Below are 18,586 nucleotides of genomic sequence, written 5' to 3'. Positions count from 1 at the left end.
TTAATTCTCTAATTAAACTAGAGTACTTATTAAATAGATTATTCTTAAAAATTATCACTATTTTAGATAGATATCGATACTCAAAAGTGTATGCAAAGTATGTTCATAGGTTTACTCGTAGTTCTTATTTATAGAAAATGATACAAGAGTTTTTTGAACAATGTCTAATTCAATAATAATATTTTGTAACACCCCTTACCCGAGACCGTCTCCGGAATCGAGTACGAGATGTCATCCAATTTAACTTACCGATTCGGAGCATAAAAATTTGCTTTTAAAATTAAATTCACTGTTCATAACAACACTGTCCACCTGCGCAACTGTCACTAATTTAATTATAACTTGAGTTACGAAACTCAAATTTAAATCCGTAAATTTTCCGTGAAACTAGATTCATATTCCTACTTACCATAAAAGTTTCAGAATTTTTGACTTAGCACATTAGTACAGTTTATTCATTAAAGTATCCCCTGTTTCACAGCTCGACAGATCTGACCTCTTGGTGCTAAAAATCAAATATCTAATTGTACAGAATTCATATAAGGTTAACATTAATTTATTTTGAAATAGACTCACTAAGGAATCTAAACATATAAATTATGACCTATAATTATTTCTGTACAATTTATAATGATTTTCTAAAGTTAGAACAGGGGACTTCAAAAACCATTCTGACCCTGTCTCACTAAAATTTAAATATCTCAAAATATAAAATTCCTTTGCCTACACCGTTTCTTTCATGTAAAAATAGACTTGATAAGCTTTAATTCTATATATCATTCACCCTCTAATTCCATTTCTACTATTTATGGTGATTTTTCACATTCACGTCACTGCTGCTGTCAAAGAAACTGCTTCTTTGAATTAGTTACCATTTAAACATACATAACTCCAAAACATATTCTTTAATAACTACTTCAATAGCTAACATTAGCCATATCATTTGGACATGCTCAAAATGATTAAGACTCTATACATGCCATAGTTTAAACATTTTGAAAAGCACATAATACCGAGATGGTTATGATAGTGTGATACGAGCTCCGACGGTCCACTATTCGATCAAGTTCAAATCACTATAAAACAAAGGAAAGAAAGATATGTGTAAGCTATAAATAGCTTAGTAAGTTACATGTAAACAATAATTACTCAATTAATAATTAACACTTTTAACATATAACTAATCAAAATATTTCTTAGCAATTTCAATCACTTACACATACACAATCTTACCAATTCACTTGCATATACATTTTCACACTTAACATTTCATATTCACTTTAATTCATTATTAATCCCGTTGAACACTTGAAATATACACGGATACATAGAGATTTAGCACATAAGTGCCACACTGATATGTAGCCGAAGCTACCACTGATATGTAGCCGAAGCTACCACTGGATGTAGCCAAAGCTACCACTGAAATGTAGCCGAAGCTACCACTGATCAATAACACTGGAAATGTCCGCGGGTCTGCTCACACAAGCTGTCAGGTGTCTGCAACACATGCTAGATCACCCAGCACCCGGGACTCACTGTAACACTGTAACACTGGTCTCTAGTGACATGTCACTTGTATCCAATTCTATTCCTAAGTTCAACCGGGAATTTACACTTAACACTTTATTTTCAACACTTTATCACTTGAATAATTCATGAACAACTTTCCTTCCACATTCAATATTAATTCACATATCAAATATAATTCACAATTTATACAAATATAACTATTATTTACATATAACTTACCTCGGATGCAAAACGACTATTTTTGTAATTTAGTCGATAACTTTCTCTTTTCCCCGATCACTTGCACTATTTCTTCTTTCTTGATCTATATTAACACAATTTAATACATTTTATCAATATTCCATTCAAATACAATTCATACACAACATTTTGACACATTTACATTTTTCCCCATAACTTTTCAAAAATTCCACTTTTGTCCCTAAGCTCGTAAAAATAAAATTCTCTAAATTCTTAAATTTCAAACTTCACTAAATCATATTTCATGCTCATAACGGGCCTCAATTTCACAAAATCACAACTTTATGCACACTTTACCATCTTTCACAATTTAGCCCTTTTTCAACATTTTTCATTGAAATTCATCTAGTAAAACTTGTAATTAACACTTCAAACATTCATTATTTAACATCACTAATCAATTTACAATTATATCATGAATGGGTCAATTTTTAAACTTTAATTTCATTTAAATTAAATGGTAGAAACATGAAATTCAAGCTTCAATAAGCATAAAAATACGAAAATAATTAAAAACGGGGCAAGAAATCACTTACAATTGAGCTTAGGAAAATCAAAACCCTAACTATGGTAACCTGAAACTTTCGGCAGCAAGCTTCTGATTTTTTTGAAGAAGATGGACACTTATTTTCTCTTTATTTTGTCTTTTACCCAATTTGGACAAAAATGCCCTTGACCCATTACTTAGATATTTTTCTAGAAATACCCTTTTGTGTCCATAACACTAATTTATGGTCTAATTGCCACATAAACACTTCCAATTTCATGCAATAATTCAATTAAGTCATTTAATCACTAATTAGACACACTTTGCATTTTTCTCAATTTAGTCCTAAAAATTCAATTAAGCACTAAAGTATTAAAATTTCCTATCCATATTTTCACACAATATTTCAATCAATCAGTAACTAATAAAAATTTATAAAATTAAACTATTTCACTTCGGATTTGTGGTTACGAAACCACTATTCCGATTAGGCCCTATTTCGGGCTATCACAATTCTCCCCCCTTAGGGATTTTCGTCCCCGAAAATCTTACCAGTGAATAAGTTGGGACACTGTTTCCTCATAGCCTCCTCGGTTTCCCATGTTGCCTCTTCCACCCCATGTCGTTGCCATAACACTTTCACTAAAGCAATTTCTTTGTTTCTCAACTGTTTCACTTCTCGTGCCAAGATTCGAATCGGTTCTTCTTCGTATGTCATATCCGATCGAATTTCCACTTCAGTCGGTGAAATCACATGTGATGGGTCCAATCGATATCGCCTCAACATAGAAACATGAAACACATTATGAATTCTTTCCAATTCCGGTGGTAAAGACAATCGATAAGCCACTGGACCAATTCTTTCTATCACTTCATACGGACCAATAAATCTTGGACTTAATTTGCCTTTACGTCCAAATCCCAAAATTTTCTTCCATGGAGACACTTTCAAAAATACTTTATCTCCCACTTGAAACTCAATCTCTTTTCTTTTCAAGTCCGCATACGACTTCTGTCGATCCGATGCAGCTTTCAAACAATCACGGATTATCTTCACTTTTTCTTCGGTTTCTTTTACCAAATCGACTCCATGTAACTGATTTTCATTAAGTTCAGTCCAATATAATGGAGTCCGACACTTTCGTCCATACAACGCTTCATAAGGTGCCATTTTTATGCTTGACTGATAACTATTATTATAAGCAAATTCCACCAAAGGTAAATATCTTTCCCAATTACCTTCAAATTCCAATACACAACATCTCAACATGTCTTCGAGTATTTGAATTACTCTTTCAGACTGTCCATCGGTTTGGGGATGGAATGCTGTACTAAAATTCAATTTAGTACCCAATGCCTCTTGTAATTTCTTCCAAAACCTTGAAGTAAATCGTGGATCTCTATCAGATATAATAGACATAGGTACACCATGTAATCGGACTATCTCAGCAATATACAATTCAGCTAACTTGTCAAGTGAAAAACTCATTCGCACAGGAATGAAATGAGCCGACTTAGTCAATCGATCAACTATAACCCAAATTGAGTCTTTCTTTTTCGGTGACAATGGCAATCCAGAAACAAAATCCATAGTAATTCTATCCCATTTCCACTCGGGCACCATAATAGGTTGAAGTAATCCTGAAGGTACTTGGTGTTCAGCTTTTACTTGTTGGCACACTAAACACTTTGTCACATACTCGGAGATATCCCGTTTCATACCCGACCACCAATAAAATTTCTTCAAATCATTGTACATTTTTACACTACCGGGGTGAACTGCCAAATGACTATCATGTGCTTCTTGCAAAATTTTCTGAATTAAATCAACATTTTTCGGAACACATATTCTATCACGAAACATTAAACATCCATCTGAATCAATCTGAAAATCAGAATTATTGTCCACTGCACACTGAGTCTTTCTTCTTTGCAATTCATTATCCACTTTCTGAGCCTCACAAATTTCTTGAAGAAACAATGGTCTAGCTTTTAACTCTGCAAACAATGATCCATCTTCAGTCAATGTTAATCTCGTATTCAAAGCTCTCAAAGCAAAGAGAGACTTTCTGCTCAAAGCATCAGCAACTATATTAGCTTTTCCCAGATGATAATCTATCACAAGTTCATAATCTTTCAACAATTCCAACCATCTTCTTTACCGCAAATTCAGATCTTTTTGTGTCATAACATATTTCAAACTTTTATGATCTGTAAAAACACGACATTTCTCACCATATAAATAATGACGCCAAATCTTCAAAGCAAAGACAATAGCAGCCAACTCTAAATCATGGGTAGGATAATTTCGTTCATGCGGTTTCAATTGTCGAGAAGCATACGCTATCACCTTTCCTTCTTGCATCAATACACATCCAAGCCCATTTAGTGACGCGTCACTATAAACAACAAATTCCTTTCCTGACTCAGGTTGCACTAACACTGGTGCCTCAGTTAAACACTTCTTTAATTTCTCAAAACTTTGTTGACACTCCTCGGTCCATTCGAACTTAACATCTTTTTGCAACAATTTTGTCATCGGTGAAGCTATCATCGAAAAACCTTCTACAAATCGACGATAATATCCGGTTAAGCCCAGAAAACTCCTAACTTCAGATACATTTCTTGGAGGCTTCCACTCAACTATTGCCGATATCTTATTCGGATCCACTCGAATGCCATCTCCCGAGACAATATGCCCCAAAAATCCAACTTCACTAAGCCAAAATTCACTTTTGCTAAATTTAGCAAATAATTTCTTTTCTCGTAGCGCTTGTAGCACAATTCTTAAATGTTCAGCATGCTCGGCTTCACTTCGGGAATAAATAAGAATATCATCTATAAACACCACAACAAATTTATCCAAATAGGGCCGGAAAATTCGATTCATCAAATCCATAAAAATAGCTGGAGCATTAGTCAGACCAAAAGGCATTACAAGAAATTCATAGTGGCCATATCGGGTTCTGAAAGCAGTCTTTGGCACATCTGACTCTTTAACCCTCAATTGATAATATCCGGATCTCAAATCAATTTTGGAAAACACTGTGGCATCCTTTAACTGATCAAACAAGTCATCTATTCGGGGTAATGGATACTTATTCTTCACTGTCACTTTGTTAAGTTGACGATAATCAATACACAATCTCAATGTCCCATCCTTTTTCTTCACAAATAGCACGGGAGCACCCCACGGAGAGTAACTTGGTCTAACAAATCCTTTATCTGTCAGCTCTTGTAATTGCACTTTTAATTCTTTTAATTCAGTTGGTGCCATTCTATAGGGAGCAATCGATATTGGAGCAGTACCTGGCATTACTTCAATACCAAACTCTACTTCTCTAATCGGAGGCAAACCTGGCAACTCTTCTGGGAACACATCTACATATTCACATACCACTGGCACTGATTTGATCTTTATTTCAGACACGTTTGTGTTCAACACATAAGCAAGATATGCTTCACAACCATTTTTCAAACATTTCTGAGCAGACATGGCAGAAATCACAATTGGCATCACATTTGACTTATCTGTTTCAACCCGAAGAACTGTACCACTACCACACTTCAACTCAAGAATTTTCTGACTGCAATCTATCTTGGCCTTATGTAATGTCAACCAATCCATTCCCAAAATAACATCAAATTCATCAAATGGCAACAACATTAAGTTGGCAGGGAAACACTGACCTTGTATAATCAAAGGACAATTTTTGCATATTTTATCAACTATCATATGCTTGCCTAAAGGATTCGACACTTTAACCACATACTCAGTCAATTCAACACACAAATTCTTATCAGACACTAAATTCATGCATACATACGAGTGAGTAGAACCAGGATCAAATAATGCAAGAACATTAGTGTCATAAAGAGAAAATATACCAGTGATCACATCAGGAGAAGATGCTTCCTCTCTAGCTCGGATGGCATAAGCTCTTGCTGGAGCTCCCACTTCAGATCTTACAGTCGTGTCTTTTGTTACGCCTCTACCACTAGTTCCAATCCCCACATTTCTCTGTGGTCTTCCTCTAGTAGTCACACTGCTCGATCTCACATTCTGAAACTTTTCTATCTCTTCTCTTTCCGGACAATCTTTCACAAAATGATCTTGAGATCCACATTTAAAACAAGCTCGGCTGATTAAATAACATTCCCCCAAATGTCGTTTTCCACAATGTTGACATTCCGGTCTAGTAGGTTTAACACTACCTGTACTTGCCATAGAAGTTGCCTGAGCTTTAGAACCTGAATATTGTCTTCCTCGATCTCTTTGAAAATTCACACTAGAAACATTCGATCGAGTATTCATTTTTTTAAACTTCTTCGCTTGAGACTGAAATGGCTTGCCCATTGGTCTTTTTCTTTCATCTCTTGCTTCACTTTCCACATTTCTTTTCTCTTTGCTCAATTCTTCAGCCTTGATAGCTCTTTCAACTAGTACCACTAACTCTTTAATTTCAAGAATTCCCACTAGCAATCGGATATCCTCGTTTAATCCATCTTCAAACCTTTTACACAATGTAGCTTCATTAGATACACACTCTTGGGCATACTTGCTTAATTTGACAAATTCTCGCTCATATTCGGCTACCGTCATGCGCCCTTGTTTCAATTCAAGAAACTCTTTTCTCTTTTGATCAATGAAACGCTGACTCACATACTTCTTCCGGAATTCTTCTTGAAAGAAGTCCCATGTAACTTTCTCTTTAGGCACCACTGACACTAAAGTTTTCCACCAATTATAAGCCGAATACCTCAGCAATGAGATAGCACATTTGAGACTTTCTTCTGGAGTACAAGATAATTCATCCAACACTCTGATAGTATTATCAAGCCAGAACTCTGCTCTTTCAGGATTATCATTTACATTAGCTCGGAACTCTTCGGCTCCATACTTTCGAATTTTGTCCACTGGAGGCTTTGACAATTTTAACACTTCAGTTTGTTGAGGAGCTATGGGAACAGCTTGAGGAATAGGAGGGGGCAGAGGAGGTTGAGCATTAGGATTAGTTCTAACAAACTCAGTGTACCAATTGTTCATCATTTGGAGAAAAGCTTCTCGAGCCTCATCTCCTTGACCCTGAGTCTCGAATCGACTTTCAACAGGCACATTACTTTGAGCATCATCAGCTGTATCTCGGTTAGAATCCATTACTATAAAAAAAACATTTTAAGATGTCAGGAGTCGTCACACTATCATTATTCAATTATGGCATGTATAGATAGTCTATTACACTCGCTACGTTAGTCTGAGAATCGACTAAACCGTAGCTCTGATACCACTAAATGTAACACCCCTTACCCGAGGCCGTCTCCGGAATCGAGTACGAGATGTCATCCAATTTAACTTACCGATTCGGAGCATAAAAATTTGCTTTTAAAATTAAATTCACTGTTCATAACAACACTGTCCACCTGCGCAACTGTCACTAATTTAATTATAACTTGAGTTACGAAACTCAAAATTTAAATCCGTAAATTTTCCGTGAAACTAGATTCATATTCCTACTTACCATAAAAGTTTCAGAATTTTTGACTTAGCACATTAGTACAGTTTATTCATTAAAGTATCCCCTGTTTCACAGCTCGACAGATCTGACCTCTTGGTACTAAAAATCAAATATCTAATTGTACAGAATTCATATAAGGTTACCATTAATTTATTTTGAAAATAGACTCACTAAGGAATCTAAACATATAAATTATGACCTATAATTATTTCTGTACAATTTATAATGATTTTCTAAAGTTAGAACAGGGGACTTCAAAAACCATTCTGACCCTGTCTCACTAAAATTTAAATATCTCAAAATATAAAATTCCTTTGCCTACACCGTTTCTTTCATGTAAAAATAGACTTGATAAGCTTTAATTCTATATATCATTCACCCTCTAATTCCATTTCTACTATTTATGGTGATTTTTTCACATTCACGTCACTGCTGCTGTCAAAGAAACTGCTTCTTTGAATTAGTTACCATTTAAACATACATAACTCCAAAACATATTCTTTAATAACTACTTCAATAGCTAACATTAGCCATATCATTTGGACATGCTCAAAATGATTAAGACTCTATACATGCCATAGTTTAAACATTTTGAAAAGCACATAATACCGAGATGGTTATGATAGTGTGATACGAGCTCCGACGGTCCACTATTCGATCAAGTTCAAATCACTATAAAACAAAGGAAAGAAAGAGATGTGTAAGCTATAAATAGCTTAGTAAGTTACATGTAAACAATAATTACTCAATTAATAATTAACACTTTTAACATATAACTAATCAAAATATTTCTTAGCAATTTCAATCACTTACACATACACAATCTTACCAATTCACTTGCATATACATTTTCACACTTAACATTTCATATTCACTTTAATTCATTATTAATCCCGTTGAACACTTGAAATATACACGGATACATAGAGATTTAGCACATAAGTGCCACACTGATATGTAGCCGAAGCTACCACTGATATGTAGCCGAAGCTACCACTGGATGTAGCCAAAGCTACCACTGAAATGTAGCCGAAGCTACCACTGATCAATAACACTGGAAATGTCCACGGGTCTGCTCACACAAGCTGTCAGGTGTCTGCAACACATGCTAGATCACCCAGCACCCGGGACTCACTGTAACACTGTAACACTGGTCTCTAGTGACATGTCACTTGTATCCAATTCTATTCCTAAGTTCAACCGGGAATTTACACTTAACACTTTATTTTCAACACTTTATCACTTGAATAATTCATGAACAACTTTCCTTCCACATTCAATATTAATTCACATATCAAATATAATTCACAATTTATACAAATATAACTATTATTTACATATAACTTACCTCGGATGCAAAACGACTATTTTTGTAATTTAGTCGATAACTTTCTCTTTTCCCCGATCACTTGCACTATTTCTTCTTTCTTGATCTATATTAACACAATTTAATACATTTTATCAATATTCCATTCAAATACAATTCATACACAACATTTTGACACATTTACATTTTTCCCCATAACTTTTCAAAAATTCCACTTTTGTCCCTAAGCTCGTAAAAATAAAATTCTCTAAATTCTTAAATTTCAAACTTCACTAAATCATATTTCATGCTCATAACGGGCCTCAATTTCACAAAATCACAACTTTATGCACACTTTACCATCTTTCACAATTTAGCCCTTTTTCAACATTTTTCATTGAAATTCATCTAGTAAAACTTGTAATTAACACTTCAAACATTCATTATCTAACATCACTAATCAATTTACAATTATATCATGAATGGGTCAATTTTTAAACTTTAATTTCATTTAAATTAAATGGTAGAAACATGAAATTCAAGCTTCAATAAGCATAAAAATACGAAAATAATTAAAAACGGGGCAAGAAATCACTTACAATTGAGCTTAGGAAAATCAAAACCCCTAACTATGGTAACCTGAAACTTTCGGCAGCAAGCTTCTGATTTTTTTGAAGAAGATGGACACTTATTTTCTCTTTATTTTGTCTTTTACCCAATTTGGACAAAAATGCCCTTGACCCATTACTTAGATATTTTTCTAGAAATACCCTTTTGTGTCCATAACACTAATTTATGGTCTAATTGCCACATAAACACTTCCAATTTCATGCAATAATTCAATTAAGTCATTTAATCACTAATTAGACACACTTTGCATTTTTCTCAATTTAGTCCTAAAAATTCAATTAAGCACTAAAGTATTAAAATTTCCTATCCATATTTTCACACAATATTTCAATCAATCAGTAACTAATAAAAATTTATAAAATTAAACTATTTCACTTCGGATTTGTGGTTACGAAACCACTATTCCGATTAGGCCCTATTTCGGGCTATCACAATTTTAATAAAAATACGAGTTCTACTTGAAGTAGAACTAGGGGGTGGCGACATGCCCTAGCATACACTAGGGTTTACCACCCCTTTGTAGTATCTAGGTCTATTTGAGCTTTTTGTATATTGGATACAATTATATGTGGTAGTGAACTTTTATCCAGCATTTATAATTTATCCAATCAAATAACTATTTTTTATCATCTAAAATATTTTTAATTTAATTTAATTAATTAATTTAAATAAATTAATTTTTCAATTAATTATTTTCTTAATTCAATTCTAATTTCATTAAAGTCTTGACAATTTTATTGTCTTAGAATTTATAAGAAAATTAATTTAATTGTCTTATTCAAACCAAGTAATTTAATTCCTTCTTTGAACTTTAATTATTTAATTACAATTAATTAAAAATTAATTTCTAAGTTATCTTTTGTACTTAGTGAGAAAAGACATTTACTACAGATAATGATACATACGATCTATTTCTTTACTTATCATTTTCGTTCATTCTACAATCTATCAATTCTATATGCAATTCGTTTTGGGTTATCTCGAGCTAGCGAAGGGACTTATTGGACATATGTAATTAGAGCTCAAATAAGTTGTAATTAAGTTCCAACTCTTGACCTATTAATTACAACTTATTTAATCATGGGTCATTCCACTATAATATAATGACTGAACTCTCTCTTATTGTACATCATTACGGAAGCTGCTTTATTTAGTGTCCGTCTAATGACCTTGCCATAAGTGTATTACTCTTATAGGATATCTTTAATCTTTTTGAGATAAAATATGTTCTTCTTGTATGATTCTATCTTATCTCATACTTTCCATTACATCTTTTGATATAAAAAAAGTAATTATTAACGTATAGTAATTAAATCATTTGTCTTATGACAAATGACTCGTAGTCACGGTTTTTTTTTCATCGATCATGTAATGTCAATGAGAGAATATCATTTGTCTTTAGAGGACTATGAATTTCATTATTGTGGAATGGTGCTATATCATGCAGAAGTAGTATACTACCTTTCGGTTTTTTGATCTATTTAAACTCGGGCTTTCATTTATATCAAAGCATACAAGTCGCGCATATATAATCCATCATCCACTCAGGATTAAGGTATAACACACTATGAATATCACAAATGAATAAATCCGTAAAAGAATTAATTATAAATTCAACTTGGGTCATGTTCGACTATTGTCAATCCAGACAATGACATCCATGTCAATATCTTCAGGGAGTTATCCACTTCAATTTTGATTAGAATGCGGACTATTTAGATTATCTATTGATAAAAATTGTCTTTCTCATATTATGATCCAACCACAGAATGTAATTTAATATTAATTAAAATATTAAAACATTAATGAATTAATATTTGCTTATACTTTACTATCTTGATTATTAATGATACAAAATTATTAACATGTGTTTCAACTTGCTAATTCACCAAAAAGGAAAATCTTGCAGGACTAAAAATTTCAAATTTAATTGAGTGTGCATTGAGTATTAAATTATATGTTCGGAGACAATTTTTCTCTACTTACATATGACTTTGCAATTGAAGATCTTATACAAGTTAGAAGGAATGTATTTTTTTTTATGTTATTTAAACTCGAATTTAAATATCAATTTTAAGTATGTGTCCGATATAAATATGTATATATATATTTTTTCTAAATTTTCATATGTTTTAATTTCCCCCAAGATTAATATACTAGTTCCACGATTGATACTAATGAACAAAAAGAAGAAGAAAGTATACGAAATCATAAACACAAATAAACCATGAGAAACATAAATATGCATAAAGCTAAAAGTTGATACATGTCAAACAAACATTACAATCCATGGCATGAAGCCATTAAGCAAGAGTCTGAAATATCCAAAGCAAAAGCTCACTTATTAGAATTACAACTGAAACCCAAATGCAAATAAAGCAAAAGTCTTCCTTGTCCTGCCTCAACCTCTGCTTGATTCATCCATCTCCATCTTCACATTTCATACATGCAATGTTTCCAAACACAATGAGTACTTAACAGACTTTAAACATACCAAATTTCTAAGCAAAACCATAAATTATAGAACTAATCAATTAATTATTGATTTAATTAAATTATTCCATGTAAAAATGTAGACAAATAAACTTGTATAGACATGTGTCTAACTACAAACATAATTGATTGAATTATCTAATTATCAATTAATACTTGATTTAATTGAATAGGTTTATGTATAAATGTAATCTCATTCATTTGTATACACATGTTTCTAATTATGCCCTAATTTGGGATAGAAAAAGCTGTAAGGACCAAAGTGAAAAAAAATTAGTATATTGTAGAGATTAAATGATGCATTAAGCTAAATTCGTAATCATAAAGAGAAAGGATGGATGAGAAAACATAAATATATGCATAAAGCTAAAAGTTGATACATATACAAAAGACGTTACAAGTTAAGAGTTAGAAGGCATAGCATGAAGGCATTTGAGATATCAAACAAACATTACAATCAAGCCATTTGAAATCTCCAAAGCAAAAGCTAGAGTTATTAGAATTACAATTCTAAACTGTGAAATCTAAATGCAATTTAAGTAAAAGTCTTGGGTGGCCTGCCTCAACCTTGGAATGATGACCATTTTCTATTTTAACGAGTAAAAATTTATCCTTTTAAATTGGAATGATGATAGGAGAAAAAATGAGAGAGATGTGTACGTGTTAATTCTAAATTATACTTTTTTTTCAAATGTTCTATTTTCTTTCATTTCAGTTTTCAAATCTAATAAGCAATGAACGAGAAAAAATATTACATTTTCTCTCAATTTTTCTATTTTTCCTAGCAAGTACATTTATAGAAAGAAAAATTATATTTTCCAATCTTTCTATTTTTCTGACCACTTTAATTCTTTTATTTTTCCAATTTTCTTTCTACCTTACCAAACAAGAGATTATCTGAATAAAAAAAAAGAAGTTCATCTCAATATTTGGGGGATTAGAACTTTAAGTTACAAACAATGTTTTTGAAGTTCTAAAAGTAATTATTAATTTGTAATTATAATAAATTTATCTATTTTTTATTTTTAAAATTTGGAAATATATTTTAATTTTTTTAACTTTTTAAATTTTTAAAAAATTATTTTTATAATTTTACTAAAATTAGAATTAAATTGAGACAATGTGTCAATGTTTAGGGTTTTAATAATCTCCTAATGATATTATTAGAATTGAGAAATCTGAGATGTATTCTACAAAACAAAGTATGAGAAGAGATTATAATGTAAGGGCGTGCATGGCATAGCGAATTGCATGCCATATGCCCCATTTTAATGGGTTGGTGAAAAGCCAAAGATTGGAGAATATAATAGTAAGAAGTTGGGTTTAAAGGGTGTTGGTGGAGCCTCAGTCACTGCATCAAACAAAAACAATTCTGCAATACCAAACACAAACCTTTCCGCCATATTTGAACTTTAAAGAAGGCCAATGAAGCATCTCTTTTTCTTTTTGGTGGAAACTTTTGTATCACAAAAATAAATTTAATAGATAAAAAAATAGCAAATACTCGTTATAAAATTCCAAAAATTGGCATTCTTTGTTGCTTCATGTACTAATCATTTATCAATCATTGACAATTGAAGAATATGCATTTTCTTGGTTTCTATATTGGTATAGCTATTGATTATTCGGTTTAATGCCATTATCATTCTTCAAACCAACTAAAGGATGTTATCATCGATTCAAACAAATTTTAAATTCTTACTTTTATATATATTATAGATTAAGACAAGCTCAAAAATAACGGTAATTTGTTCCAAATAAACTAACTAAATTGTGTTCAATCTTCATAAAAAAACCAATGCAAATGTGGATACTTTCATAGTGTTTAGATCCTCGGTACTTTTTTTTGAAAAATTAATACTTTCAAATTGGAATGGTGAATGGAGAGAAAATAAGAGAGATATGTGTATGTTAGTTCAAAATTATACATTTTTTTTCAAATGTTTTTTTTTCTTGTCATTTCTCAACTCTACTAAGCAATGGTGAGAAAGATAATTACTTTTTCTATCAAATTTTCTTTTCTACCAGAAAAATTATATTTTTCAATTTTTCTACCATTTCAATTTTTTTCCTGTCTACCAAGCAAAGCATTGAGCAAAAAAAAGAAAAAGAAACAATGTTGATGTCAATATTTAGGGGTTAGAAATTTCAAGTTACAAACTATGTTTTAAAATTTTAAAAGAAATTATTAATATGTAAGAATATCATTTTTTTTATTTTTTTATTTTGTAATTTGTATTTTTAAATTTTATAAATATATTTTAATTTTTTAGAATTATTTTTTTTATAATCATGATCAAACTGATAAAATATGTAATTTTTAAAAATTAAATATGTTATAATATTAATTTTATAACAACCGCATCATTTCTCCATCACAAAATAAACAATTAATAAAATTAAACTAAAAAATACAAACACAATTAGTTGATGCTAAACCATAAAGAGAAAAGATAAATATGCATAAAGCTAAAAGTTGATACATATCCAAAGCAAAAGCTCACTTCTTAGAATTACAACGGAAAGATAATATGGAATCGAATCTGATAGAGAAATTAAAATTTTACCACATACCTCATTCTTCATTAGCAAATAACAACCTTTTGGATGTGAGCAATTTTGTGCCAATCTTCACCCCCATTTTCTCTGTATCTTTTGCTCAACTCCGGACATCCGTAAATTCTCAATTCTCTAAGGTTGGTGAGGCGGTCTATTCCCTCCGGTAGATCCCACAAATTAAAGCAATTAAAAATCTCAAGTTTTTTAAGAGAAGTGAGATTCGGTAGCCATGCTGGTAGAACGGACAAGTTTTGACAAAACTGAATTCGTAATTGCTGCAAAGTGGAAGAAGATCCTTGAAGAAGCAATCGTGGCAAATCTCTTAAGGCAGGTAATACGAAGAGTGAGAGAGAGAGTTTTAAGGCTCAACTGAAGGTCTTTTTCTTCCTCTTCTAGTTCCATTTTCAAATTGATTCGAAGGCAACCAACTATTTCAAGGTGTTCTAACTTGCTTAGGAATTTCAGGCTCCGTGGCAATGAGACAAGACTATCACAGTGCTTCAGGACAAGTGTCCGAAGTGACTTCAGATACTGCATTCCTTCAGGTAAACATTCTAATTCCATACAGCACCTCAATTCCAAGTATTGAAGAGAAGTCCAACATCCTGCTCGTATTTCTTTCAAATGCGTAGTTTTAATGGTTATTACTAGATGTCTAAGCTCAATCAACCTTTGCACGCTGTCAGGCAACTGCTTCAAACCAGTACCTCCCAAATTTAACGATTGCAATCTGCGAAGCTTATCGAAAGACCTCGGGAGTTCACGTTTACTCCTACATCCGCCCAAGTCAAGGTCTCGTAAGTGCTTCAAGGTACCAATGGAATTTGGTAAAGCCATCAATGGTGACTTCCTTAATCCTAATGCTCGTAGATACTTGAAATTGGAGAGACAGATTTGTAAGTGATTCATAAGTAGTCTTTGATTCCACTGAAGCATCCTGGATGATTACTGTTCGAACATTTTTCATTTCCTCCAAAACACGTGGAACTCCAACCAACTTCCCATCACATAATAATAAATGTCGAACATTTTCATCAACCGTTTCTGCTTCGGAATTCACTGTTTTACATTCTTTTTGAGACACATCTAATGCAAGATCATGTACCAGATCATGCATTTTGAAGGTAAAATACGACCAAAAATCCTGCTCCATTTGGATGAGGCACCTTGACAGTAATTCATTCAAATATCGTTTGCCAACATCCTCCCACTCTTGATTTTGCTTTGGATGCTCAAGGAGTCCATTTGCCATCCAAAGACAGATAACTCTATCACTAACATAGAGCTCATCCTTTTTGTACAAGGACAAAAATGCAAGACATCGTTGCAAATGAGATGGCAAATGATTGTAACTCAACTTCAACACTGGTAAAATATCGTTTTCATGTTGCTCAACTCTCCATATTTCACTCTCTCGTATATAGATCCAATCAGATTCATCCGTTTTCTAAAACAGTAGGCTTCCCAATGTTCTTACTGCCAAAGGAACCCCTTTGCATTTTTTCACAATCTCCTCCCCGATTCTAATGAGATTTGGATAATGTCTCTCATCACCATCATTAAAAGCCCATTTTGTAAATAAGGTCAAACAGTCTTCAAGAGGGAGACCTTTCAAAATATAAGGGGGAATTGAACTCATTATCGGGGCCACGTTCAAACTCCGAGTGGTGACAATAATTTTGCTTGGAGAAAATCCATCCGTTGGTCTCAACAAATTTCTTAACTCAACCCATTTTGCTTTATTTTCATTCCACACATCATCCAGGACGAGCAAGAACTTCTTATCATTCAAAAGGCTTCTCAAACGAGCTTGCAAGGCGTCAAGTGTTGAATCATCACATCTTTCTCCTTTATTTACAGACTGAATAATCAGCTTGAGCAATCTAGAAAGATCAAATTCATCAGAAACACAGATCCATATCTTCAAAGGAAAAAGGCTAGTAACTCGATCATCATTGAATGCTAATTGAGCGAGCGTGGTTTTTCCTAAACCCCCAAGTCCAACAATGGGAATGACAGGGACATTTTGATCCCCACTTGGTTTCATCAACATACTAATTATGTTCTCTTTATCCTCATCTCGACCAATAACATCAGAAGAATGCACAAAAGAGATAGTCTCTCTGCGAAAAACATGTCGGTTGTCGCTATACTGTCTTAGATCAAAGCTTTTCCACTCAGTGGCAAGTTCGCCTAGTCTCCGGTTGATATCTTTGATTTTAGGACTCATTTTTAAAGAGAATGAAAGAGGCAAACAACAGGATCCTAAAAGTCGCACCTTTAAGTTGTTGATGTTGGGATGATTGACGGCGTCCTGTTTGCGGAGAGCTTCACACTTGAAATCGTCAATAACGTTCAGATCGGTTTTCATTTTGGTGCTGTTGCCGCTCGGCATCCAAGAGCACAGCTTTAATGCTGATCATGGTGTCCTCCAGCTTTTTCAGATCGGTTTTGACATTAAACGCCAAGCGAACTTCGTCTACAGTGAGACCGACAATTTTCTCGACAACCCTTTCTGCAATATTGAACAGAAACGTTTCCGCCATAATTGAATTTCTAGATCAAAGCTTGAATGATTGAGGGGAAGGAAGGCAAATGAATGATTGAGGCACTCAATAATGCTTTTATTTTTTTCTATTCATATCGAAGTAGCCATGCATCAAAATTTTGTAATTCTTAAATTATGTATGGTAATATAATTTGAATATTTGCATAGTTAAGCGTTTGTTCTGGATTGAGAAGGATTTTTTTAGGTTAAAGGGGGAATGTTTGAAAAATAAAATTTAAACCTCTTTTTGAAACTTAAAAGATAAAGATGGGGTTTCTTTGAAGTTTTAGGAATAAAGTAAATAAATATAAGTCTTCTTTTACCAAAATAAATATAAGTTAGATAAATAAATGGTTTGGCTTTAATGGGTATAAGGAGTATTTTATTTAGGTTACGATAAGTATTTTAATAGCAAGTTTTTTCCTTTGATCGATAAGTCAATTATAATAATCGAGGATGCCTTGAACTATTAACCTCTCTATGTGTAAATTTATTGCAAGAACGTCCAACAACTAACCTTTCTTGAATGAATAACTACAAAACATAAGTCCACGATTTAATCAACTCCGATAACATTGCGAACTAGAATGGCCCAACTTGAACCAATGGCCTCAACCGTTTCAAAACTAATTGCTATTTCCTCCTAGCAGGATCTAACTAACTACTTAATTGGACATGTCAATGTGTTCTTTAGTAGATTGAATACGATAAACGATCAACTCGGTATTTCTAACTGTATGCCTATCAATACTGAATCAACAAATTCTTTTTAACTTGATGCCAACATAATTTTGTGAGACGATGAAGTCTATCTCCTAAATAAAAAAAACAATAAACACTGAAACGAAAGTTTTGAAATGCGGATTCAAATCTCACCGCTATCTATAGGGTTATTTATCAGTTTAAAACAAAAAGGTAAATGATGCAATAATACACAAGTAAAGAAAAGAGTTATAAAAGAATTGAGAACAAGGAAGGTTCAATTCCCCATTCCATTCTCCCTTCCTTGTACCTCGCCTAAAACCCTAATTCTACTTATACTCATCAATCTACTATTGAAGAGTTATTTAAAAATAAAGTAAAATTAAAAGTATTTATTTTACAAATAAATCCAAAATAAAAGTTCTTAAAATAGATCATTATCCATTAACTCGTTCTTTGGCTCAAAACTTTTACAACAGCTTGCATTTTCGACTTTTTAACTTTTCGGGTTTGCTTTTGCACCTAATCAAAAATCAAATAATAGGTCCAAAATTAGTAGCATCTCATTCAAG

At 32.6% G+C, this 18,586-nt stretch overlaps 1 protein-coding gene across 1 annotated transcript; it reads right to left on the bottom strand.

Moving 5' to 3' along the window:
* Positions 1-14,968: 14,968 nt before the first annotated feature.
* LOC107932026 (putative disease resistance protein RGA1) lies at positions 14,969-16,994 on the bottom strand. The gene is made up of 3 exons (XM_016863969.2): positions 16,242-16,994; positions 15,714-16,055; positions 14,969-15,637 (listed from the first exon to the last, which is right to left on the bottom strand). Exons 1-3 carry the CDS (start codon positions 16,992-16,994, stop codon positions 14,969-14,971), a joined length of 1,764 nt encoding a protein of 587 aa, XP_016719458.2.
* Between the last annotated feature and the right edge of the window lie 1,592 nt (positions 16,995-18,586).

This window comes from Gossypium hirsutum, chromosome D13 (assembly GCF_007990345.1).
Source record: "Gossypium hirsutum isolate 1008001.06 chromosome D13, Gossypium_hirsutum_v2.1, whole genome shotgun sequence".
Classification (NCBI taxonomy): domain Eukaryota; kingdom Viridiplantae; phylum Streptophyta; class Magnoliopsida; order Malvales; family Malvaceae; genus Gossypium; species Gossypium hirsutum.
This window is presented reverse-complemented; position numbering and strand designations above follow the sequence as displayed.